The 24207-nt window shown below is 50.9% G+C and overlaps 10 protein-coding genes across 10 annotated transcripts; 6 read left to right on the top strand and 4 right to left on the bottom strand.

The window, feature by feature from the left end:
- Positions 1–243: 243 nt before the first annotated feature.
- Positions 244–1329, top strand: M437DRAFT_47066 (putative 40S ribosomal protein S3; the record flags this gene model as incomplete). The annotated part of the gene is made up of 4 exons (XM_041021378.1): positions 244–272; positions 333–358; positions 529–947; positions 1003–1329. The coding sequence occupies 4 exons, from the start codon at positions 244–246 to the stop codon at positions 1327–1329; spliced, it is 801 nt and encodes a 266-aa protein (XP_040880413.1).
- An 880-nt stretch (positions 1330–2209) lies between these two features.
- Positions 2210–4245, top strand: M437DRAFT_46942 (nucleotide-diphospho-sugar transferase; the record flags this gene model as incomplete). Its single annotated transcript, XM_041021348.1, has 6 exons — positions 2210–2242; positions 2413–2440; positions 2498–2604; positions 2654–3241; positions 3294–3493; positions 3549–4245. 6 exons carry the CDS (start codon positions 2210–2212, stop codon positions 4243–4245), a joined length of 1653 nt encoding a protein of 550 aa, XP_040880412.1.
- A 1552-nt stretch (positions 4246–5797) lies between these two features.
- M437DRAFT_46455 (uncharacterized protein) lies at positions 5798–6304 on the top strand (the record flags this gene model as incomplete). The annotated part of the gene is made up of 1 exon (XM_041021272.1): positions 5798–6304. The coding sequence occupies one exon, from the start codon at positions 5798–5800 to the stop codon at positions 6302–6304; it is 507 nt and encodes a 168-aa protein (XP_040880411.1).
- Positions 6305–7590: 1286 nt separating this feature from the next.
- On the top strand, positions 7591–7857 carry M437DRAFT_74644 (uncharacterized protein; the record flags this gene model as incomplete). Its single annotated transcript, XM_041026272.1, has 1 exon — positions 7591–7857. The coding sequence occupies one exon, from the start codon at positions 7591–7593 to the stop codon at positions 7855–7857; it is 267 nt and encodes an 88-aa protein (XP_040880410.1).
- Positions 7858–10652: 2795 nt separating this feature from the next.
- M437DRAFT_10349 (uncharacterized protein) lies at positions 10653–12437 on the top strand (the record flags this gene model as incomplete). The annotated part of the gene is made up of 3 exons (XM_041018559.1): positions 10653–10727; positions 10779–11073; positions 11125–12437. Coding segments are annotated over 3 exons (1683 nt in total), but the record flags the coding sequence as incomplete, so codon positions are not given.
- Positions 12438–12989: 552 nt separating this feature from the next.
- Positions 12990–14879, bottom strand: M437DRAFT_46573 (DNA photolyase; the record flags this gene model as incomplete). The annotated part of the gene is made up of 1 exon (XM_041021292.1): positions 12990–14879. The coding sequence occupies one exon, from the start codon at positions 14877–14879 to the stop codon at positions 12990–12992; it is 1890 nt and encodes a 629-aa protein (XP_040880408.1).
- A 589-nt stretch (positions 14880–15468) lies between these two features.
- On the bottom strand, positions 15469–17329 carry M437DRAFT_46615 (carboxypeptidase S; the record flags this gene model as incomplete). Its single annotated transcript, XM_041021299.1, has 3 exons — positions 15469–16794; positions 16844–17167; positions 17225–17329. The coding sequence occupies 3 exons, from the start codon at positions 17327–17329 to the stop codon at positions 15469–15471; spliced, it is 1755 nt and encodes a 584-aa protein (XP_040880407.1).
- A 1044-nt stretch (positions 17330–18373) lies between these two features.
- On the bottom strand, positions 18374–21499 carry M437DRAFT_24935 (uncharacterized protein; the record flags this gene model as incomplete). Its single annotated transcript, XM_041019076.1, has 5 exons — positions 18374–18748; positions 18801–19144; positions 19211–19502; positions 19566–19777; positions 19831–21499. Coding segments are annotated over 5 exons (2892 nt in total), but the record flags the coding sequence as incomplete, so codon positions are not given.
- An 844-nt stretch (positions 21500–22343) lies between these two features.
- On the bottom strand, positions 22344–23211 carry M437DRAFT_65366 (uncharacterized protein; the record flags this gene model as incomplete). Its single annotated transcript, XM_041024581.1, has 2 exons — positions 22344–23147; positions 23209–23211. The coding sequence occupies 2 exons, from the start codon at positions 23209–23211 to the stop codon at positions 22344–22346; spliced, it is 807 nt and encodes a 268-aa protein (XP_040880405.1).
- A 296-nt stretch (positions 23212–23507) lies between these two features.
- Positions 23508–23947, top strand: M437DRAFT_74638 (L30e-like protein; the record flags this gene model as incomplete). Its single annotated transcript, XM_041026271.1, has 2 exons — positions 23508–23743; positions 23803–23947. The coding sequence occupies 2 exons, from the start codon at positions 23508–23510 to the stop codon at positions 23945–23947; spliced, it is 381 nt and encodes a 126-aa protein (XP_040880404.1).
- Between the last annotated feature and the right edge of the window lie 260 nt (positions 23948–24207).

Genomic DNA, 24207 nt, shown 5'->3' with positions numbered 1-24207 from the left:
TAAAGCTGCCGACGTACTTCCGTCCACAAGAGATAAGATGCGAAAAGTCCCGTGGCTTGCTTATCAGATCAGATTCCACAGACGAGGCACTAGCGCGCCAAGCCAAGCCCGGAGCGCACTTGGGCGAAATCCGACCACACTGTGGAATTGTGTGCGAAACCCGACTTTGACGACTAACGACCACTCTCGCCCAGCGACCAGACACCCTCTCCTTTTTTCGATCAATTAACACAGATCGCAAACATGGCCGCCGTTCAGCAAGCAGGTGCTATGTGAGTATCCATGCCGTCCAGAAAATGCGCTCGCGACCAGTCGCTAATTGCCCTCTGCAGCTCCAAGAGAAGAAAGTTCGTCGCCGGTATGCCTCTCCTCTGATTTGTTCGCTATTCTCGCATCTTCTACACTCTCGCCGACTCTATTATTCGCATCCGATCGCTCTTTTTGTTACCGCATCATTTCTATACAGAATACGCACGCAGACGCTCAGATATACACATGATTGGGACATTCACTAAAACACACGCGCAGACGGTGTCTTCTACGCCGAGCTCAACGAGTTCTTCCAACGCGAGCTTGCTGAGGAGGGTTACTCTGGTGTCGAGGTCCGCGTTACCCCTACCGTTACCGACATCATCATCCGCGCCACCCACACCCAGGATGTTCTCGGAGAGCAGGGCCGCCGCATTCGCGAGCTCACCTCGCTGATCCAGAAGCGCTTCAAGTTCCCCGAGAACTCTGTCTCGCTCTACGCCGCCAAGGTCCAGAACCGTGGTCTCTCCGCTGTCGCCCAGTGCGAGTCCCTCAGATACAAGCTCCTCAACGGTCTCGCCGTCCGCAGAGCATGCTACGGTGTCCTCCGTTTCATCATGGAGTCTGGTGCCAAGGGTTGCGAGGTTGTCGTCTCCGGCAAGCTGCGCGCCGCCCGTGCCAAGTCCATGAAGTTCACTGTATGTTGTCCACTGTCGACACTGCGCCAATTTCAATACTAACAATCACCTTCAGGACGGTTTCATGATCCACTCCGGTCAGCCCGCCAAGGACTTCATCGACTCTGCCACTCGCCACGTCCTCCTCCGCCAGGGTGTTCTCGGTATCAAGGTCAAGATCATGCGCGGTGCCGACCCCGAGGGCAAGGCTGGTCCCCAGAAGGCTCTCCCCGACTCAGTCACCATCATTGAGCCCAAGGAGGAGCAGAGCGTCGTCCAGCCCATGTCCCAGGACTACGGTGCCAAGGCCGCCGCTGCCCAGCAGGCTGCTGAGGCCCAGCGTGCTGCTGAGCAGGGTGAGCAGCAGACTGAGCAGCCCGCTGCCGAGCAGGAGCAGCAATAAATGCGCGGTGATGCATGATTGGAGCAAATGATAAGCCACGGTTAGGGTGTTTTTCAATGCACTTGTTATGGCGGCACGTACAGGAGTCGGCGCTATCGCCAGGGAGTCAAAAGCTCGTCGTCCAAAAACAACAAAATTTTCTTCAACTTCATCAAGCGTTTCATGAAGTATTCCCATATCTTTGTCTACCATTTCTCGAATTGTGAATTTTGGTCCTACGTAGGCCTGCATCGGGGAGCACAACTAGCTTAACGGCGTTCCTAAAACGTGAAAAGGGGCTTACCTGCCTGTGCTTCTCGAGGGTCATAACATGGCATGGCCGCCCCAGTTTGTGTCGGACTCGACCATGACAGTGCGGAGAAAGATAATGCAGTCGCCTTATGTAGTACCGTACCAGATAGCCAAACGACTCACAATGAGATGAAGATTGCGGAGAAGAGGCTCGTGATTGACTTGACAGGATGAAGCTGTGAGCTGAATGGGTCGGTCGTTCCGCAGTGCATGCTCGCATGAAGATCGTTGCTTGATGCCGTAGTGGGCAGAGTGGGGATCGTGTGGAGGACTGGGGCAAGCAAGCGAGCAGTCCAGCCAAACGCATCATCGGACATTTTGTCATTCCTTGATCCCTCGAGGTTATATTCCTTCTTGCACCTCCCGCAAACTGTACTCTATACCACACATAGTCCTTTGTCTTTCACATTGCATTGCTTGAAAGTGACGAGCGGCTGTATTCCTGCGAGTATTGACTTGTATAAAGCGGTGTCTTGTCTAAGCGTTGCTGTCTTGTTATTACATCCCAACTCCCAACAAATCCTCACATCCTCATTCGATCTCGACATTACTTTCACCCTTTCAGAATCTCGCCCTGCCGTTCATCAAGATGGCTAGTCGTCTGGAAGATGTCTATTGCACGGTTAGTACTACAATCTCTCGATTCTTGGCCACGAACAGTCCGATTCAAGTCACGATCTCACAAACTCACGATCTTACGACCTTACAATCTTACGACCTTACGACCTTACGATTTCACGATCTCACGACCTCTGCTTCCTCGAATGGATATGCTAATCAATCGTCCTCTAGTTGGTTACGAGCGACTCGTACGTTGCTGGTATGTGCTCCTAGCAAAGATAGTACTTCGTATGCGCAACAATCTAACTAGGAACAGGAGCCGCTGTGCTTGCGCATTCTCTAAGAGATAATGGTACAAAGAAGAAGCTGGCCGTACTCATTACTGCCGACTCTCTACGACCTGCCACCATCACGGAGCTCAAGGTAGGGGATAGCAAAGCCATGTCAATGTCTCAAGACTAACCCCGCGCAGTCATTGTATGACTATGTTATCCCAGTCGAGCGCATCACCTCTCCCAACCTTGCCAACCTCTACCTAATGGGTCGTGGTGACCTCCGCGATGCCTTTACCAAGATCAACCTCTGGCGCCAGACCCAATTCCGTAAGATCGTCTACCTTGACGCAGACACTGTTGCGCTCCGCGCTCCCGATGAACTCTTCGATCTTGAGGCATCCTTTGCTGGTGCGCCCGATGTTGGTTGGCCCGATGCCTTCAACACTGGAGTTATGGTTATTTCACCACACATGGGAGACTACTGGGCATTGAAGACATTGGCTGCTACGGGAGACAGTTTCGATGGAGCAGACCAAGGTCTCCTGAACCAGTATTATGAGCACAAGAACTGGCATCGTCTGAGCTTCGTCTACAACTGCACCCCTAGTGCCAACTACCAATACGAGCCCGCCTACCGCTACCACAAGTCGCGAATCGCTGTGGTTCATTTCATTGGAAAGAACAAGCCTTGGAACAGTCCCAGATCACAGAGTGCAACACCTGGAGCATACAATGAACTTCTCTATCGTTGGTGGGCAGTCTACGACAGACACTTCAAGGAGCCGGTGAGCGATGCTGTTCAACATCACGAGATACATTGATACTAATACCTCCTAGGCTGCCGAGTATACTTCAGGTCGCTATTCGCCTGCATCCTCCCCTATCCCAAAGCCGGAAGCTCTTATTCTTACTACTGAGGCCGATCCTGCCGAAGAGAGGGAGCTAGGAGAAGAGCTGTCCCAAGGCCGTGTTGAGCCCACGCCGACAATAGAGCAAAGAAGGTTCTCTGCGCCACAGGCAGAATGGGATGCGACTCGGTAAGAGAATTGTAACTGCCTATAAGTCAAGAGCACACGTGCTAACATTGAATAGCATGGAGCCACCCACCCATTCAAAACCTGAGGCCGCCAACTTCCCTACTACCACTTATGACTTTAACCAAGACAAGGAACTCTTCCGCCCACCCAAGGCCTACCCTGAACCTCCCAAGGACATGTGGTATGAGGTACCCAAGACGAAGCCCGATCCGCCTACAGCAAAGCCCAAGCCTGTGTTCCCATGGGAGGAAAGACAAGCCTCTGCCCCTACCAGAAGATTCCTCGAGGATCTTGACTCTCCTGACTCGACTCCTCAACCTGGCGTCACCATTCCATCTGCCGATTACACAGCTAGTATCAACAGTCCGGCCACTCCCGTCATCAAGGTCACTACTGATACTCCTTGGGAAGACTGGGCCTCAAACAATAGGAACGCTTGGGATGACGTCGCCGGTATTGATAACTACGTCCGCGCGCTCAATGAGTCCCAGTCAAGTCGTCGTAGGAGCTCAGTGCACCCCAAATCTCCTGCAACGAGCACACAGTTCGAGCGTAGAGAAAGCTTGATTCTTACAGAGTTCCCTTCCGAAGTAGAGCGTCCTAGCCTTCCAGTCACCCCAGCACCTATTCGCAGAACAAACTTCTGGTCGGGCGAACGAGACAACAATGGACAACTTCCATCTGCAGAAGGCGTTCCTGAGCAAGCAGACTGGGTATGTACTTGTTCCCGTCTTCATCAACCTTTGCCTTGACTGACTTGTTCTACAGAACCCCGAAGAGAAACTTGAAGAGCTGAGACGCGGCTCTCTCACCACACCCCTTGACCTGAAGATGCCCGAGAAGAAACTGCCCAACCGCGAAATGCCATCGACCGCACCAGCTTTGTCTAACACACAGACGGCCCCTTCCAGTACCCAGGCAAGCACCAGCCAAGCCAGTGCTTCATCTTCGACCTCAGCTGCAAGTGCCGTCCCTCAGTTCACCAACCCTAGCTTCTCCGGTGCTCGTTCGGATGCCAGAGCAGAAGAAGTCCTCAGTCCTACGGAGCATGGTTCGCGTCAATTCTAGTCACATCGCATACGAATCAAGCATCGAAAAAGGAACCGTAGTGTCTAACACATCAATCTCATAATTATTGCTAATCTCGGGCTGGAGGCTTTTTTGTCGATAGCCGCATTGCAGTTTCTTTTGAGCATAGCGTTGTTACTTTTCCAAAAAGCGTAGCGAGGCATTGGAATACGTAGTAATAGCAGATCACTAGCAGCCATTGTATAATAGGAAATCGATCCATACTTAGCCTGTCCTTTTTTCGGCCTAGTGGGATGCTCTAGCTTTATGTTTCTGCATGTCGTCAAGTATAGTCCGTTCCAAGTGGTGGGCACAAGTTTCTTCCTCCTCGTGTTCTAAGGTTTGTGACTTCCATCGTACTCGCCTGCGGACAAGCAAATTGTAGACTCATAGAAAGGCAGAGATATTCTCAGAGCACAGGCATGCCCTTTGAGAGCCGAAAGTGTATCGCCTCCCAGTGGCCATCGCCCTATTTCTTCATAGTATCGTGCATTTTTATAGCTACACGTGTGACATCTCATAGTACATGGGAAGGCTGGAGGACTGTTTTTCTTTTTTTCTCCTTTTTTTTCGGGATGTTGCTGTTGCAACCCTGATCACCATTTCATCCACGTTCGCTCGATCACATTCGGTAGCAACTGCCTCGCACTTCAATCAGAGTAGCTCTAGGACAGATCTAGGTCAATTTGGGATCTCTGTATGGCTCTGTCTTGCCGTTGTGGTCAGTTGAGGTCGAAATCGAACAAAGCTCAGAAGATACTCCCACGCAGCACGAATTGAGAAGAGGGTTGATGTGCTGCTTGTAGGTGGATATCGATCATCTGTACGGCCGTTCTATCAAGGCATACAACTCAAAGACTCAAAAGAGCATGATGCTCAAATGAGACCCTGTTAGTCAATCGAGGAACTAGCGTGACAGAACACCTGGTCGAGCATATGTAGCGACAGGGTCACCCCTGACATACCAAGAATTCAAGAATTGTCGATACGTCATAGCAGTTGTCATGTTCTCAAGTCTGCCTGATAACGATCAGTCTTTCGCAATCTACCACTCTGCTTGACCTCTACAATTGGTCATTCGACTGAAGCAAGGCACATCGCTCTCCGTAGACTTTGATACGTCCCCCGAGATACTCTGACTCCGAATTCGCACCCACGCGACCACGCTGATCGAAGCCTCATTGCGACTCCGCACTCTCTATATTTAATCACTCATCCTATTCATTGAAAGACAAGATGCCGGCCTTTGGACGCGGCGGTGCAGGCAACATTGAAGCACTCAATGCGACAAAGACAAGTAACGCGACAAACGAGAAGATATCAGCAGACCTCGAACGCGGCCAACAAGAAGCCGAAGACTATGCCGGCACTGCACACCCAGCTCTTCACAATCAAGAATACGCACACACTGGACGAGGAGGAGCTGGCAACTACTACAGTCCTCGCGAACTAAAGGCAACGGGCAGGTTTGAAGGCGCAGACACAAGTCATGTTCTAGGCGACGGTACACCTGCTCCCACGACGAACGAGGACAAAGACAAAGAGCCCGTGGCAGTTCGCCATGGCAGAGGTGGAATGGGAAACTTCTTTGGCGTGGATGAGGACATGGCGAACAAGTTGAGGAAGAAGCAAGAGGACGAGGCGCGAAAGCAGGAAGAGTTGAAGCAGCAGATTGAAAAGGGTGTTGATGATGTGCTGTCTCGTCCTGAAAAGGCACGTCTGCCTGGTGGTGAGCCTTATTAGGCTGTTGTTTTCTTGATGAATGCTGTTTATATTTTGTCCTTCTCTTTCTTGATCTTGTACAGTCAATATACCCTCTTTCTAGGTCGAAGCATAGAGACGACGGTCGACAAGACGACTCTCCTCCAGCTCATATCAGCATTCGAGAACACTGCCGCTGCAAAGCTCGAACCCGGCATCTTTGCATGTTGGTGGCCGGGAGAGTGTATGTACGATTCGTGTACTGTCTTGCAACCTGTCGTCAATCACAAAGCTGTACGTATGCCCACCTTGCTACTGGGAGTGGACCCCCTGTGTTTACTGTGATGTAGCCATTCTGATCTTGTTTCCATGGGCGACACAGCCCCTCCGAGGGGGATTTGCAGCTATTTCGAGTAGATCATCGCGAAGCTTTGGGTCGTCATCACCCCTGCAGGACATCCGAGCTGTTTGACTTCATGCCAATAGACAAACCAATACGTGTCTTCTACCAATTCCGAAACCTGCTTGCTTGCCTTTTCTACGCAAATTGCTTTGCGAGAGCGTCGTATACCTACTTCCGTATCTTGCCGTAGGCTTAAGCCGCGGCTTCACCGTCTCATTCACATGCTATTAGATCGAGCTTTGGTGGCAGCATGAAGATCGAGATGATATCTGGCATCGGCCAGGAGCGAGCACCACAATGATGTCAGTGGCAAGCAGCTACCGCAAACGGAAAAGATGGTCAGGGCAGCTTTTCAAGCTTCCCCCGCTCTGGAGCTCTGGATCGACCCTGCTTCTTGACAGCCCCCACTGTTGTTTTGTACATGTCCGACAGCAGAAGGGAAAACACAGCCCAAGAAGCAAATCAGAAAGAATCTAGAGCTACACAAGTTGAGCATGCCGGGTTGTCCAAAATAATTGCAATTTCCCATTGTATTGCTTGCCAGAGAGCCGTTTGGATCGAAGCTATGACGTAGCCAAATGAGGGGTGCGTGATCAATTCAGCAGAGGGACTTTTGTTACGCAAGCAACAACTGGCGGGGCCGTCTGTCCATTCCAGAGTCTCGATTGGCTTAAGTTGCCATAGCGTCAGACCATGGCTCGATGTCGTTAGCAAGGGGAAACGCCTTGATGTCAGTTGGCGAGTGAATGAGGCTGGAGTGGGTACACATTCGATCATTGTGGAATGCCCACTACTCGCACGTGGACGAAGATACAAGTATAAGAAGAGCCACCACCTTTGTCCTTTTGCTTCTTCTTCTCATCAACACAACCAAATCACTCTTCTACTTTTCAAACCAAACCAACCACCACCACACTCTATCAAAATGTCTGCCCCTAACGTCGACAAGCCTAACGAGGGTATCGTTGGCCAGATCTCCAACTCCATCGGCAACGCCGTCAACTACGTCTCCGAGACCATCCAGGGCAACACCGCTGAGGCTTCCAAGGAGGCCAACAAGCAGCAGGCCAAGGGCAACACCGCCGACGACTCCATCTCCGGCCGTGTCTCTGGTGCCCTCGGCGCTGCCTCCGACAAGGTCGACCAGCACCAGCACGAGGCCTCTGCCAAGGCCAACAAGGAGGGCATCTAAGCGTCTCGCTATGATCTACCCTTTTCCTTATCCTATCAACACCTCCATCCACAACACCACTCCGATGCTGGACAGAAAGCATAATACCCTCCAGGGTTTCTCTTTGATGGGCTGAAGCAACTCGTGTTTTGCTTACAGGCCGCTCAGTCAACTTTGGAAGCCTTCTTTCGGTTTTCGAGTACTCGCTTGAAGGAATATGATCAATGGATCACGACTTTTATGAGAAATAATTGTATCAGAAGCGGCTGTCATCTCAGAAATGGGAGACGCTAGGGATTCTTGGTTGCGATGGAAATTCGTAGCCTTCTTTCATGAATACCAAACCTTTTTGATCACCAATACTCTGTGCCTTTGATTGTGACTTTTGTCTTATTGATTCTCGATTCTCTGTTCGGCTTCTCACAAATAATGTCGCTTATCGTGAAAAGTTGTTGCTTCCCTGCAATCACTGCCAGTCTTCCTGTCCACTGCTGTAAGCTACAAGTTATGAGAAATACAAACTATTTCGGCACCCGCTGACTTTGGAACACCTTCGTTCCATGTTCTTTTGTGCATGTGCATAGCTCTCGATGTCGTTGTAGTACTGTGACTCGCATTTACATGTGGGTTTCTCATCCAATGGAGAGCAAGTGACGAAGAGAATACTTGTTGCTGAAACACCCACTAGCATTGCCATGTGAGGTTCGAACCTCAACCACAGTCTTTACCCATGTTTTGTTTCAGATGATTCTGCCTTTTTTCTTTCCCTTTTTACGGGATTGAAATAGGTTTGCGAGATGATATGATTAGTACTGGGCTAACAATTGGGCTAACAAGCTGGAGTAGCAGTTACCTAGCACATTTTGCAAAGCATATTTGGTCGTTTGAAGCTCGAGATATGTGAGCCTTGCTTACCCATGGCTCTCCAGTGCTTCTTACTTATCATAAATTCCTTGTCCTCTGTCTATTCCCTCGAACGAGTATTTGTGATCCGAAAGGCGGTCTGATAGAGACCTTGAATTTACCTGATACGAGGAATTTAAACTCCCAGCTTCTAAGCTTCGAGCAGCACAGAATGCGGTAGGGATGATACCCAAGACGTAGACTATTTCTTCTACGACCAGGTTTCGCAGAGCACACACGATAGTCTTGAGCGTTCACATACCTTGGCATATCATAATCTCTGCCAAGCTATGAATACCCAGCCAGCTCTTGCTTGGCTGCACCTTCGCTTCGTCGTCCGAAACCACGCCACTGCTTTGTCGATGCGCAGAAATCCACATGCTCAACAATCAGAGAAGGCAGACGACACAATCACGATTCGGTATGTTGCGTGTGAAGAAATCGAACACTTGAAATGATTGGAGGTATGTATGAACATCATTCCGCGCCCAAGGCTTGGGGTGCGAGGTCTAACATCGCAAATCAGATGACGATCCGGCCAAGCCAAGTATACGACGAGACGCGTACCGCAATGTGGTGAGAAATGCCAGGGGCACCGGACACCTCTTCATCGTTGCACAGCCTTCATCAAAAGATTGACTTGGCAGCCCCTCTTTGCACGCGCTATCGAATCCGTTTCTTCCTGGACTTCCAAGACAACAGAGCGGAATTTTGTCTTGGACATTGGCATACAGAGCCAAGGTCGTCTGGAGTGGAACGATGTCGCCTCCTTTTCAGCTGCCGTTGATGCCGAGAACTTCGAGTTATGTGCCCCCTGCACGAAAGCCAATCCCTAAGGACACCCACCTACCAGCACAAGTTTGTGACACGGCTGGCTGCGTTGCGATCAAAGAATCAGCACCGGACATTGGACTGAAAAAACGCTCGTCAGATGTGTCCACATTTGGATAAAGTCGAGTCGGCTCCCAGGATCACGACAGACCAATGATACCACGAAGGATGGCACAGCCTGAAAACTTTACCTTGGCGACTTGGCATTAGGTTTGCAGACCCATGCAACGTCCACAGATGGACAAGCTGGGACCTATGAGCGCCTGGATTGAACAAGCTGAAAGACCGAACGAAGGTCAAGAAGACCAGTCTTTGAGAGAATGACTCATGACATGATTGAAAGCCATACTCTGGTGAGTCGACTTTGAGCCTCTTTGAGCCTCGATCTAAGAGCGAGCTGGTTGTAAGCTTCCATGGTCTTACTGTGGGGGTGTGATTATCAGCTGGCGCCACTAGTGCTGGATCGTGCTGAATCGAGCACTTGGCGTCGATACGTGCTTTCCCTGTCCTCGGCGCTTGGGCTCTCCGCTCCTGTCTCTTTAACTGGGCTCTGCCTGCCTTGGCTCTCCTTCTGGTTTACACGTCTTGACTCCGCTCATACCCAAGCCTTCACATTTTGAAAGCTTCACATTTCAAGTGTTGAACTTTTCTCTCACTTATCGCGTATAAATCCAGATTCACATATCTGAACAGGTTTCTGTTTGTCTTTGTTGCATCGAGCGCTTCTCGACGCGTCTCTTTCAAAAAGCTCGCCAAGAGTGAGCTCCTCCAAAGTCCAAGACCAAAGTCCCAAGATGAGCGACGCTGCACCTGGTGCCGCTATGGCAGCTCAGCCAAATCACCCTGACCCTGCTGCTGCTGCTGCCGCCGCCGCTGCTGCTCAACAACTCCAACAGGCATCGCCTGATCAGCAACACCAGCAGTTGCAAAGTCTTCAGCATCAACCTCACCAGCAACAGAGCTTGGCACAGCAGTCGCTTCAGCAGTCCCCTACTCTTCAACATGCGCTTCAGTCGCCCCTGCAACAGCATGCCTCGCCTCAACCTGTTCAACACGCCCTCGGAACCCCTTCCCTCGGTCAGAGCAGCACTGTTGACTCGCTTACTTGCCAGTGGCTGAACTGTGGTGAGCGTCATCAGACTGCTGAGGCACTCTACGTAAGTACTCTTCCACCTTAACGCATGTCCATGTTCTAACATCTATATCAGGAGCACGTCTGTGAGCGTCACGTCGGTCGCAAGAGCACAAACAACCTCAACCTGACCTGTCACTGGGGCTCTTGCCGCGTCACAACCGTCAAGCGCGATCACATCACATCTCACATCCGCGTCCATGTCCCACTCAAGCCTCATAAGTGCGACTTCTGTGGCAAGGCTTTCAAGAGACCTCAGGATCTCAAGAAGCACGTCAAGACTCACGCCGATGACTCAGTCCTCCTCCGCTCTCCTGACCCGAACATGGGCCAGAGCAGAGGCCCTGGCAATAACTACCAACAAGCACAACGTAAGCTATTCGTGACTTACCTTTCTGAGCACATGCTAACATCGACTTCAGCTTCCAACGGCTACTACAGTCATGACTTGGGAGCCTCCAGTGGTTACCCTCACCCCAGCCACGGCTTGAACAACAACAACTTCTTCCAGCAGCCTCAACAGCAGCCCCAGTATGCCGGCTATGGCCAGGTCAACTACCCCGCCAGCAACAGCCTTGCCGACATTCAGAGCATGGATACTCGCCGCCGCGCCATCGAAGCTCTTAACGACTTCCTCGGTGACATCAAGCGTCGCGCCATCGACCCTGGCAACTACTACGATGTTGGTCAGCGTCTCCAGTCTGCCAACCTGCCGCTCCCTATCAGCACCGGCTACGGATACTCGACTGGCAACAACTACTCGAGCAACAACAGCTCGTCATACAACACTGCCAGCTCGTTGCTTGATAGCTTCAACAACTCTGGCAACTTGGGCATGTCTAGCAGCAACGGTGGCAGCATGTCTCAAGGCCCTCTTACCCAGTCATACTCGCTGCCTCTGCCTTCTAACGCCCGTACCAAGCAAGACCTGGTTGAGATTGATAAGTTCCTCGAGCAGCTTCAAGCCACCGTCTACGAAAGCAGCAACAGTGCCGCTGCCGCCGGCGTCCAACAACCTGGATCGCATGCTCAGTACACCAACTACCCCAGCTTCGGCAGCCAGTACCGCAGTAGCGATAGCCCTCCTAACATGCAACACTCTGGCTCCGTCTCTACACCTGGAGTCGGTTCGCTCTCCAACATCAACTCCGGCAGTGCCATGGAGACTCCTGCCCTCACCCCTGCTTCCGTGTCATCCTACACCTCTGCTGGCCAGTCCCCCATGTCTACCCACTCTCGCTCTAGCATGAGCAGTGCTCACGGTAGCTCCATGTACCCTAGCCTCCCATCCGTCACTGCCATCTCTGACATGGGTGCTGGTTACCCTGCAACCACTTCTGCTCCTGCATCCGGTCTTGCATCTGGATTCGAGGGCTTCGAAGGTCGCCGCTACAGTGGTGGTCGTCTCCAGCGCGAGGCTCCTGCTCCTCGTCCTCACGACATGGACTCTGATGCCATGGAGACCGAGTCCGAGGGTGCCAAGACTCCCCGTGCCAAGCAACCTGAAGACTCGTCCTCTCTTGATCCCGCTCTCCGTGCTGCCTCTCAATCATCGACTGCTGTCCAGAGCCCTAGCACTGGTAACGGCAGTGATTCTGACGAGAAGCAAGCCACTTGGGTCGAGAACGTCAGAGTCATTGAGGCTCTCCGCAGATGGGTCAGTGAGAGAATTAACAACCAAGAATTCGAAACCGATCCCGAATATCCTGAACCTCAACACGTTGATCACGACATGCACATGGATCACCACCAGCCTTCTGACGAGAAGACTCTCGAGCCTCAGTACGAGCAGGTTCACCACCAAGAGCATGAGCAGCAGACTCACGAGCAGCAACTTGAGCAGCAGCTTGAGGCACACCGTGAACAGCACGAGCAGCAGCAGCAGCAGCAGCAGCAGCATGAGCAACAAGCTGCACCCGAAGGCGAAGTTGACGTTTCCTACCCTGTTCTGAAGGTTGAAGAGTAAGGGACAGATCTGTCCTTATTCTTTCCCTTTGGCGTGTACGGTTATGTTACTATTCTCTATGGCAGATCACGAGTAAACGGAATGGATCAGATTGAAGGCGTTGAACTCGCTCGCTATTAACAGGCGAGCTCGAGTGGGCGTTGATGGTGGAAATGGTGGGAAAGGGCTGTCCTCTCAGCAACGTGATTTCTTTGCTTTCAGTATTTCTATTTTGGTCTAAGGACTCAGACAGCATCTACATACCCCGTCGCTGTCTGCATGTTCTCTTATTGGCAATCCTTAATTTCACTACATTATTCTGATTCACATCAAGCTACTCTCTCACGTCTTCGCCTTCTTGAATGCCTTCTCGAGCGTACTCTGACCACCTCTCTTCTTGGATGGCGTGGCCTTGGTATCGGGCTTGAGTTCTTCAGTGCCGTGAGCGTCGGCGTCGCCCAGAGATCCCGCCGGTCCTCCCTTGTCGCCTTGAGTTGGCCCCTCGGCGTCGTCATCAAACATTTTCTTCCAAGTACCATCCAAGACTTGTGGCGAGTCTCCGTACAACCCAATACTGTACGCGCTCTTGAGGCCATTAATACAGATTTCTCTCTGCTTTGAGAAGTCGAAGATGGGCTTGGGATATAGATTCAGATCACCCTCTTTCTCTTGCTCACCATCACCCTTAATCATGACGCCAGCCTTTTTCTGATCTTGGATCGGTGCTTTCCACGGTTCATAGATGTATTTCGTCGGCATATCCTTGAGTTCAGGAACATATCTTCTGACAAACGCACCTTCCTTGTCCCATTTCTGTGGGAATGCGATTGGCGAGTAACATCGATAGTATTGCGAGTAGAAGGCGACACAGGCTAGCCATTGCCAGTTTCCGACGTTGCAGGCTGTTTCGTGGTCGATGAGGAGTTCTTCGAAGACTTCTGCGCCGCGTTCCCAGTGGATGTAGCAGCCACCGCGCGTCAAGAAGCAGGCTACTGCATGGCGACCAAGGTGGTGTATCCAGCCCTCTTGCGCTAGCTGTCGCATCAAAGCGTCAATCCAAGGGAAGCCAGTTTTACCATTGCGCCAGCGCTTGAACCATTCCTCCTTTTGGGGATCATCTATCTCGTACTCTCCAGTAATCAACCCTGTCTTCTCATCGACCTTCGAAGGCAGATGCCAAGGCACGAAGCGACAGTGATCGTTCTTCGCAGTCTGCGCAAAAGGATAGCCTATTGCTGCTTGTGCGCCAAAGTACATATCCCTGAAGAGCAATTGTCCATGCAAGGAGGTAGGTGGCTCTGTAGCCTTGCCCTTGTAGCTGTCGAGAACTTCCTGTATTTTGTACCAGAACAATCTGCATGACAAAGTACCAAAGTGCAGGTGAGGCGATGTAAGACAGGTAGATTGCGGTTCGAAAGCTGTCGGGGCGGTAGAGGGCTTGCTAAATGTCGCAGTGAATGTCTCGTTGGAGATGACATCGTCGAGTATTTTTAAAGCTATTGACTCGCCTCCCCGATGAGGTGTGGTCGCTTCCTGTAACCCGAGTTCCTTCAGAGTCGGTACTGAGAAATCGCCGTTGGGGCCTGAGATGCCAACTTCATAGGAGCCCTCGCCGCTGACTCGATGGGACTTGTTGAAGTCTGGCTCAGATTTCGGCTTCTCCTGCTCGAATTCCAATGAGAGGTCTCCAGGATCAGGAAGGCTCGACGGAGCAGGCAGAGGCTTTGCTACCTTTCCCAGTTTTGCTGCTGCGGCTTCCACTTGCGCTATGGTCATTGTTGGCTTTCCATGATTCGTTTTGACCAGCAGGTCGCTATCATAGAGTGTACGTCCGCTCTTCATAATCACTCTAACTCCCATCTCATTCGCGATTTCGCATACTTTGTCATCGCGTTCTCGCGCATACGCATCCGTGTCCTTCTCGAACACCAGATGTGTGATATTCCATTCTTTGAACAACTTCGGCAATAAAGTCTGAGGAGCCTCGCGTAGTACGAGGAGTTTCGAATTCTTATTGATCTTGGTGATGCCTTGAGAGAGGTCGTTCTGACAGTCGATGAGGAATTGCCAGCGGTTGACGCCCACCCTGGCGCGGTATACGTAGTGCGGGTCCCAGGTCCAAATAGGGTACAGACATTCTGGCTTCAGATCAAGCGCTGCTGCTAGCGCTGGAGAGTCGTGTAGGCGCAGGTCCGTACGGAACCAGTATATTACTCGTGGAGCGTTTGTCATTGTTTCGAGTGAGGAGACGGGCGATCAAGATAGCGAGTGCTGTAAAATGCCTGTCGGCTGCGACAACACAAAGAATGTGTGTACAAAGACATGGCGTGCGATCGATTATTATCGAATACCATCTGGGTAGTATGCCAGGAACAACGGTGATGATGACATTGATTGGAAGTCAAAACACGCCGATCGAGGGTCTCAGATCAGGGTCCGACCTTCTTCGCTCCTGCTGGAAGAACGCTCGATACTGCCAGGAGACTGAGCACATGGGGTGCGACTGGACAATTGTGAAGTATATACACGATCCAAGCTCCATTTCAAGCACATACGGCCACAGTCAGCTGAAAACTGGGCATCCCGTCCGCTCTGCCATACATAAGCAGTTGAACGGCAGATTAGTACTACGGTGGGTGACCACGTGGGAATCCCTGCTGCTGTATGTTTTGTTTGTTTTTATCTTCTTCTTACGTCTCGAGACCAAGTGCAGTAATACAAAACAAGAAGGCGCAATCGTCTACTCGAATTCGTATTTTGATTTGCTGAATATGACTATCTAAATTCCATCAACACCTAATATTCTTTTTGCACAAACTATTTATTCAAGCTTGGCCTCATCCATGTTGCGAATGAACAGGGAGAACCACTTGACAGTGTTGACGTGGTTCTTGATAGAAACTCTCTCATCAACAGTGTGAATGTTGCCCAGACCACTCGACTCACCGTCGTATCCAGGAGCGAAACGGAAAATGTTGCGAGAAAGCTTCCAGTAGTATTTGGTATCGGTATTCCCAGTCATAATACCAGGGGCGACAATGACTTCGCTGCCGTACAGAGCACGAATCGAACCAGACAGAACGCTGTAGGCAGTCTCGCCATCGACCGAGGTGGGTGTGACAGGAGCAGGCTCAAGAACACGCTCGAAAGCAGTAAGCGAAATGGAAGAAGGAGTCTCAGTAGTGTTGTCGAAAGCGTGCAGAGAAAGGCCGTACTTCTTTGCAACGCCCTTGGCAAGACCGGCAATCTTGTTGTGAGCATCGGCGGGGTGCTCTCCAACGTTAATTCTGTGGTTAACAATGGCCTGAACACGTTCAGGAAGAGCATTTACTTTGACACCTCCACCAATCACATCAACAGCGATAGAGGTCTGCATGAGGTATTGAATGGCAGGACCTGCTTTGGCAGCCTCAAATGCGAGATGGTCAGGCTTTGCCTTGCATTGTCCTTGAGCCTTGTCAAGTAGCTTGCCGAGCTTCTTAGGGAAATCTTTGCCATGCTCAGCTCCACAGTAGAGCTGGCCAAGGTAAGGGTTCTTGCCATCAAGACGGAGGGGGTATTTGTCTGCCTCAATCAGAGTGATGAGCTCACTCATGACACCAATGGCAGTGTGGTCTGGAGGAATAGAAGAGTGACCGCCAGGCATGCGGATAGTGATAACGACATCCGTGTAGCCCTTCTCAGCGACGCCAGGAGTGGCCATGGTAACGCCCCAAACGTCGTCAATACCAGCACCCTCATCGACGATGACAGCAAGTGAGTCGGGACCATAGCGTTCGAGAATGAAGGGAGCGAGAGTGCCTGCACCTTGGCCACCGCTAATCTCCTCGTCGAAGCCAAAAGAAAGAAGAACGGTTCTAGCAGGAGTGAAGCCAGCATCGAGCAGCAATTCAACAGACTCGAGGATAGCGATAAGTTGGTTCTTACAGTCGGATGAGCCACGACCCCAGATATTCTTGCCGTCAAAGAAACCAGACCATGGAGGGTGAGTCCAAGCATCAAGAGTTGCGTCAGGTACAGGAACGGTATCCTGGTGAGCCATAAGCAGCGTAGGCTTCAGGCTAGCATCCGAACCCTGCCAAGTGTAGACAAGGCCGTGGGTGTTGACCTTCTCAACCTTGAGATGCTCGTAAACCAAAGGGAAAGTCTTGAAAAATCAGCAAAGTCTTTCTAACACCTTTGAACATCCGCCTTACCTTCTCCAAGAACTCATGGAAGGGGAAGAAAACCTCCCACCTCTTGTCCTCGCCGACCTTGCCCAGATCATCAAACGACTGTGTGTCGATTTGGACGGCGCCTGAAAGACGCTGAATCGAGGCGTTCTGGAAAGCAGGAGACTTGAGGTAGGCATCCATGTTGACCAATTCATCGCTTTGCTGACTAGGCACAAGAGGTTCAACCTGAGTGCATTGCGATTTCTGGTGGTGGTGCTTGCCATGCTTTCCATGATGCTTTAGCGGCAATTGAGGAAGGACAAAAGCCCAATGGAGCAAAGCAACCAGAGCTGCACATGCTGTAACCTGTACCGTACGTTAGTGCACGTTGTTCATCTTTAAGTAATTTCACAATTGACTCACGAGCTTGATGGTTCCCCAACGAGAGTTCTTCTTTGCTTGTGCACGCTGTTCGGAGATATCGTTTACGACCGGGAGCGACCCGATGAGTTGCTGCTTCTCATCCATCTTGTCAATAGAATTTGACCAAAACAGAGATTAGGAAAGATGGAACAATCAAGTATTGAAAAGGCAGCAGTGGCTGTGTACCTTATATCATCATCCACCCCGCAAATGGCACGACCTTCTACTTTGGTGCAGGTGACGGGTTGGAGATAGGCCAAAGAGTGCCGAAGCAGCCGATCATTATTGGGTGGGGACGCCCCAGCGATCCTTCGTCGCAAACTCGCACTACTTGCACTGGGCAAACAAAGTAATCACTTTAGCGACATGACAGCCCTTGAGCAGTTTTTGCTAGTAGACATGCCTCCCAATGCGTGTCATCAATCACTGATATGTCGGGGAAGACTCGTATGGCTACAAAGAAGACCAGTATTGGACGTCGAAAAGCTCTGGTAAGGAAAGCCCCCGTATTTCTCACACATCCATTCGGGCAACAAAGAAACAGCAATCGTCAGTCCACAAAATTCAAAAAATATTCTTGACAAGGCAGAAATGTCTGGCGACTAGGAACAAAGGTTGAGGCGTTGACTGTCATACTGCAAAGAGCACACGGAGCCCTAAGATCTAAGAGATCATCCGATAAGTTATTCGGATACTCTTCTTCTAGCTCATCTGTAACATTTCTCTATATCTCGTCATATCGTGACTCTGCGTCCTTGACGTTGGGAGTTGAACGACAATTGACGCACTTGCTATATAACGTGACCTGCAGGATCACTGGTCTACGGCATTATTTGTGCCCTAAATCGAGGTTACTGGCGCATCTTGCAGCTGTCCTGCTAGTAACCGTAAGAATTTACCGGCATTTCATGCTGGACTTCTCTAGCGGCGTTCGATGCTTCCAGATCGAGTAGTTCGCACTTTTGTATGTGTCAGGTGCTTCTCTCAAGTGTTGTCAAGACAAACATAATCATCTGCATGTAAGAGAGCAGATAACCTCATGTTTTGGCAATTGAAGCAAGTCGGCCTGTCTTTGGTTCTCGAGCGGTCGTACCACATTTGGTATTGGGTTGTCATGGAGCGAAAGCTCATCTTTCAACCACCACGCATGTGCTTCTGCACCAATGCCACCATCCTAGGCACCAAGTCTCTGACCAAGAATGGCTTAGTCACCACTTCATCCATACCAGCTTCTAGCGCAGTAGCGACCTGCTCTGGCCTAGCATTGGCAGTAATCGCCACAACAGGGACATGGTTTTTGATCTCGCCCTTGGACTCCAATTGACGGATACGTCGAACAGCGCCCAAACCATCCATGACTGGCATTTCGACGTCCATAAGGATGATAGAGAGCGGAACGGCGGAAGGTGAAGAGGATGAGGTAGACGAGAAGGTAGTGGTGGCGAGGAAATCCAAGGCGGCGAGACCGTCGTCTGCTACATGGACGGCTTTTACACCAGAGCGTCTAAGCTGTTGGGCAATCACCTGCGGAATGAATGTTAGCTCTCGAAGAGTCATGCACAGGGGTTGTCTGTACCTTTTGATTTATCTTGTTGTCTTCGCAAACCAAGACATGCAAGTCGTTCACCGAAAGACTGCTTTCTTCCACCATATTTGACATCGTCATGATCTTGACGTCTTGCTTTCCTTCTGAGCGGGGCAAGTTACGGACATCAGTCAGCGCTTCTGTGGAAGCTACTGAACCCCTAGACGCAGGCGGCGGTGGTTCTGCTCGTCTTGTTTTGACAAAAAAGCCGAATGTCGAACCGACTCCCGCTGTGCTCTTCACGCCAATCTGTCCTCCATGAAGTTCGGAGATAGCTCGACTGATGAACAAACCCAGCCCGCTTCCACCGTATGTTTTGTAAGTTTTGGGAGACGCTAATTATTGATATTCGGTTAACTCTTTCCAATTTGGATGCTCGGGTTCGGAAAACATGGACTTACCTTGTGCAAATCGCTGGAACAGGACTTTACATTCGTCCTCTGTGAGGCCTCGTCCGGTATCCTCAACACCAATGTAAATGTATACCTCATCTCCAAGCTTATTGTCTGGCCCAGACGTTGTAGGTGTAGTGGCTATGGAAGGGTCCTTAGCAAGTTCCTTCCGTGGGTCCAAGAAAGCAATGCCAAAATCCTTCGTCGTAGGCTTCGTGACAGAAGCAGCAAGTTTGATGGTAATCCTTCGTTCTCTTTCAAACTTCGTGAATTTGATAGAATTGGAAAGGAAATTGATGATCTGTAAGGCAGAGTCAGGACCAACCAATTATCACTAACATGGAGGGGAAACCAATTTACTGACCACTTGGAGTAGGCGACTAGGATCAGCGAGGACAAAGTCTACACCCAGATTGACATAGCTCTGATCAATCTCCATGTTCGCTACAATATTGGCGTGCTCAATCTCTGCCTCAAACATCTTCAATGCGGTCTCGATAATCGTAGGCATCTGTGCTCTTTCCAGGCTAAGAACCACAAGGTTAGAGTCCAGCTTTGAGAAGGTGAGAACTTCATCTGTTTCACATCAGTACATTTCATCCCATTTGTGTTGGAATTCGAGTTATTACCTATGATGGTTTTCATGTGTCTGGCACAGAGAGTGATAGTCTGAGCAGAGTCTTTCAAAGACTCAACAGTATCAGGCGCAGGTGGAGTCTCCAACAATGACATAATGCCATCTGCCAACTGGAGGATCGACGACAAGGGATTTCGCATCTCGTGTGATAACATGTCCAAGAATGTTTCTGTCGCGCGCTTGTTCTCAAGGGCGTCCTGGAGTTTTTCGCCAACGAGACGTTCATTCAACTTTCGTGGGCTGACATCGAGGAGCCAGCCTTGCACATTCATGATGGCTCCGGTCTTGTCGCGTTCCGCGAAGCTCATCGATTCCACCCACCGAATATCGTCTGGGAATCCCCTGCCCGGTGCTTTAAGACGGACTTCCTCCTGAACAGGCGCTGTCCCATTGATTGTGTCCAACCACATCTTTTCTACCCGCCCTAAATCTGGCTCGTGTACTGTCGGGTTCCAGCCGAGATCGCTATTCGCGCTCCTGTAGAATTGTGCTCGGGATACACCATGAAGATCTAGATATGCGTCGTTGACAAAGACAGGATATCCATCCGGTCTCAGAAGGTACATGCCTATCGGAGCCTGTCTTGCCATGCGAGCGTATGAGTCTTGTTTCATTTCAGCCTCAAGAAGAGCAATTTGTAGCTTGTCAGACAATGCTGAGGTGATAGATGCGGTCTTTCTCTGTTCTTCGGGGAGAGTGACGAAGATGGCGCTTTCCCGGATGAGGTCGCCTATCTTTGAGACAAACGACCTGCTTTCTTTGTCAAAGGGTCTGCCAGGGTTCATGCCAAAGACAGCGACCGCAAGTCTGCGGTTGTTTAGATCTGTGATAGGCAAGATGCAGATTTCCCTGATGTTGCCCTGGTCCGAAGTGCTCCATTGAAGGTCAGGAGGAAGCGAACCATCGTCTTGTCTTAAGACAATTAGCTTTTCGTAGTCAGACGTCCTATTGAGCGACTCGAGTATAGTAGAAGACAGCTTGGATTGTGTATTTGCAACACCGAACGAAGTCTCCAGTACATAGTCTTCGGGGGTTGATGATGATTGAGATGTTGTTGAGTCTCCGGCGTTAGTGACAGAGAATACAGAACCAGCAATGATATCAATTGAGGTCTTGCTGAGTGCATTCAGAGAGATAGGCCAAAGCTGCTTCAGATTAGTTGCATTTGCAGCATTTCTGGTAAATGTATCGACAGTGGCTGCTCGATTCTCTTGCACAATAGCGGTAGTGGTTTCAGTAAATTCGCAGACACATCCGAGATAGCGACCATCCGGTTCGACAATTGGTAGTTGGTAGTAGCGGTACCAGGTTTGCTCTGGAAAATCGTTTCTGTCTAGCTCGACCATCTCGTTCCTCACTTGTTGCGCCTTTCCAGATGCAACAACAGCTCGGATGGACGTGTCAATTCGGTCGAAAATGACTCTTCCCAATGCCTTGGCTAACGGGATACCAAGACAAGGGTGCTTTTTTCCTAATATGGGTACGGCGGCTTCGTTGTACACCAATGCATGTTCATCACCCCAATATAGAATGCGGGATTCAGGACAAATCATCATCCTTTGGACGGCGCGGCGCAAGTGTGGATGCCAACTGGATACGGGGCCTAGTGAGGTCTCATGGAAGGGGTAATTGTTCACATAGGACATCCATGGATCGTCTCTTGGTTCCAACCAACCCATGTACAATTCGGTAAGCTTTTGTGGTTCTGAGGGGCTTTTGGGTTCGTCGAATTGTTGATGGCGGTCCAGCATTACAGTATCCTCGGCAGGCGCGGCAGGTGCAGATGTCCAGCGGCAAAAGACGGTCATGACCGAGTTCCCCAAGCTCTTTCCCAGCCAATTTTGATGCGCAAAGGTGCCCAGATCGATGGGTTCGTGAGTAGCATGAGCTGCGACGGCACATAAGCTGTCGGCCCATGACTGGAGGTCGATAGAGGTGCCAGCTCCTCTCAGTAGCGAATCAAAGGCGATATTGCAGAAGCGGATGCGACAAGTACTGGTGTCGAGAAGCAAGGTCGGACGGTCATCGTAAGAAACCAAGTCGATCAAAGTGTCGACGAGGGCTTCGTGTCCAGGCGCCGACATGTTTGCCGTCGGACTGACACAGCTGAGAGAGTCGCCAGAGAGGTCGACGTCGGTGTGTCAGAGACGCGTCGCTGCAAACATGGGCATTATCTCGAGAATGTCAAATCATAAAGAACTTGAGTTGTTGCTAATGACGTCGGTCGTGCGATTCTAGCCCTTCTGCCACTGCCAAGCCGTTTGCAAGAGCCGCGGGCAGTGTTTGGCCTTCTCCATGTTGCCGTGCAACCATTCAAACTTCCTACGTAGCACGGCAAAGTATATCACACTGTGGGAAGAGTGCAACGAGAGGATATGATACATCAACGACAGAGCCTCATCTATTGCCGATCCTTTTCACAAATACGAACCACCTTGATTGACCCAAGCGCCTCGCTAATCTAGAACCCAACAATGACCCGGGGAACAGCCCTGACCTCCCAACTCACCGCAGCCATTTGAGCACAAAGTAGACAAAAACGACAAACACGACCACGCCTGTCCAGAAAATCCACTTGTCCTGCTTGGCTCTTCGTTCCACCATGCGTATCGTGTCTCCCGAGATGCCCAATGTGTTTGCAACGCTGTAGAGCTTTCTCTGTGTGTTTTTGAGCATATCGCGCTGCTCGCCCAAGTCGCCCAAGACTGCGCGACCTCTCTCCAAGTATTCGTCCAGTGTTGCATTCGTCGAGGCAAAGAAGTTTTGTTCGCGTAGAGCGTGGTTCTCTCGCGCTTGATCGCCAGAGTCGGTGCTCAATGCATAAGGTGATTGATACGATGAGTAGGGGTTTGAGCCCGCTGCACCAGTAGGTGTATTGACAAAGCCGTCTCGTGTGCGGAACAGTGGGTTTGCGCCTGCATCGCGCGAAGAGCTGGCAATTGCAGAATCGGCGTATGGGTTCTCAGGTGTGGCGTTTGCTCCATGCGGTCGACGATGGCCTAACAGATCATTTCGGTTGTTCTGGTGCAGTTTCTCTTCGTGTTCGGCTTTGAGCAGGGCGAAGCGACTGCGGTAGTCGAGAAGCTCGGCGCGGAAGTTTGTCAGGCGATCTTGAGCCTTCTGTGCCTTTTCCGGGACCAGTTCTTGCTGTGCGCTTCTTGAGTAGTCGTCTAATGTGCGGCTGAAGGAGGTGAGAGAGGTTGTGAGTTGTCCCTGGAGAGCGGGCGAGGTCGTGGCTGACTCGGCGTAGGCGTCGAGATCCTTGCGGATGGCGTTGGATTGCCGTAATGCAGAGTTGAAGAGTGAATTCTGCGTCGCGAGATCAAATCAGTACATAGAACTCAATATGCACCCTTCAGTTGATGCTTACCATGGCTGTGTTTGAAAGTGAATGAAGCAAGCTGTCAAATGCTTGGTTGTAAACATGTGAAAGCTGCCCTACTTGTCTCGGCCCAGCCCCACGGCCCGCCGCGTTGTGGCTTCCTGCCCTAACACGTCTTGGCAGCACCAAATCTTTTTGCGACAGCTTCTGATCTTTCTTGCTTGACATCCAACCCACCTCAAACCAATCCTTCGGCCGTGAACCCCGGGCGAGCAAACCGCAAGGAACCTTCGGGCGAGCCATTTTCATAGACGACTCCCATCAACCAACCACCAACAACAACAAAAATGTCGCAGAACGACTCCGCCGCCTGGCCCGTCGCTGACGCCGCCCTGACCCAGAACATCCTCGACCTGGTCCAGCAAGCCTCTCACTACCGCCAGTTGAAGAAGGGTGCCAACGAGGCCACCAAGACTCTCAACCGTGGTGTCGCCGAGGTTGTCATTCTTGCCGCCGACACTGCTCCTCTGGCCATTCTCTTGCACATTCCCCTGCTCTGCGAGGACAAGAACGTCGCTTACATGTACGCATCACATCACCCACAAAGACTCATCGAAAGCACATGCTAATCCTCTTTTGCAGCTACGTTCCCTCCAAGATGGCTCTCGGCCGCGCCTGCGGTGTCTCCCGCGCCGTCATTGCTGCCTCCATCACCACCAACGAGGCTTCCGACCTCATGGGCCAGATCCGCGCTCTCAAGGACAAGGTCGAGAGACTTATGATCTAAGCAGCGAAACAGCTATTGGAGCATCAAGGGAGAATGAATCGAGCAAGAGAGAAAAGAAAAAGAGGACTCTAGAATGCTAGGAATATTGGGGCGCGCGTGCCCTTGATTGGGTTTTCTCGCCGATATTTTCACACCTCATGTAGTTCCGAACAAATTAAAAAAAGTTCTACACAAGCCACAGTCAATGTGCATCTGGAGGAATTCATGCCGCAATCTACAGCGATCTCCGTCATCAAGGACAAGATGTGCGACTTTTGTCC

This window comes from Aureobasidium melanogenum, assembly GCF_000721775.1.
Source record: "Aureobasidium melanogenum CBS 110374 unplaced genomic scaffold scaffold_8, whole genome shotgun sequence".
Taxonomy (NCBI): domain Eukaryota; kingdom Fungi; phylum Ascomycota; class Dothideomycetes; order Dothideales; family Saccotheciaceae; genus Aureobasidium; species Aureobasidium melanogenum.
Note: the sequence above shows the minus strand (reverse complement) of the source record. Positions and strands in the feature narration are given on the sequence as shown.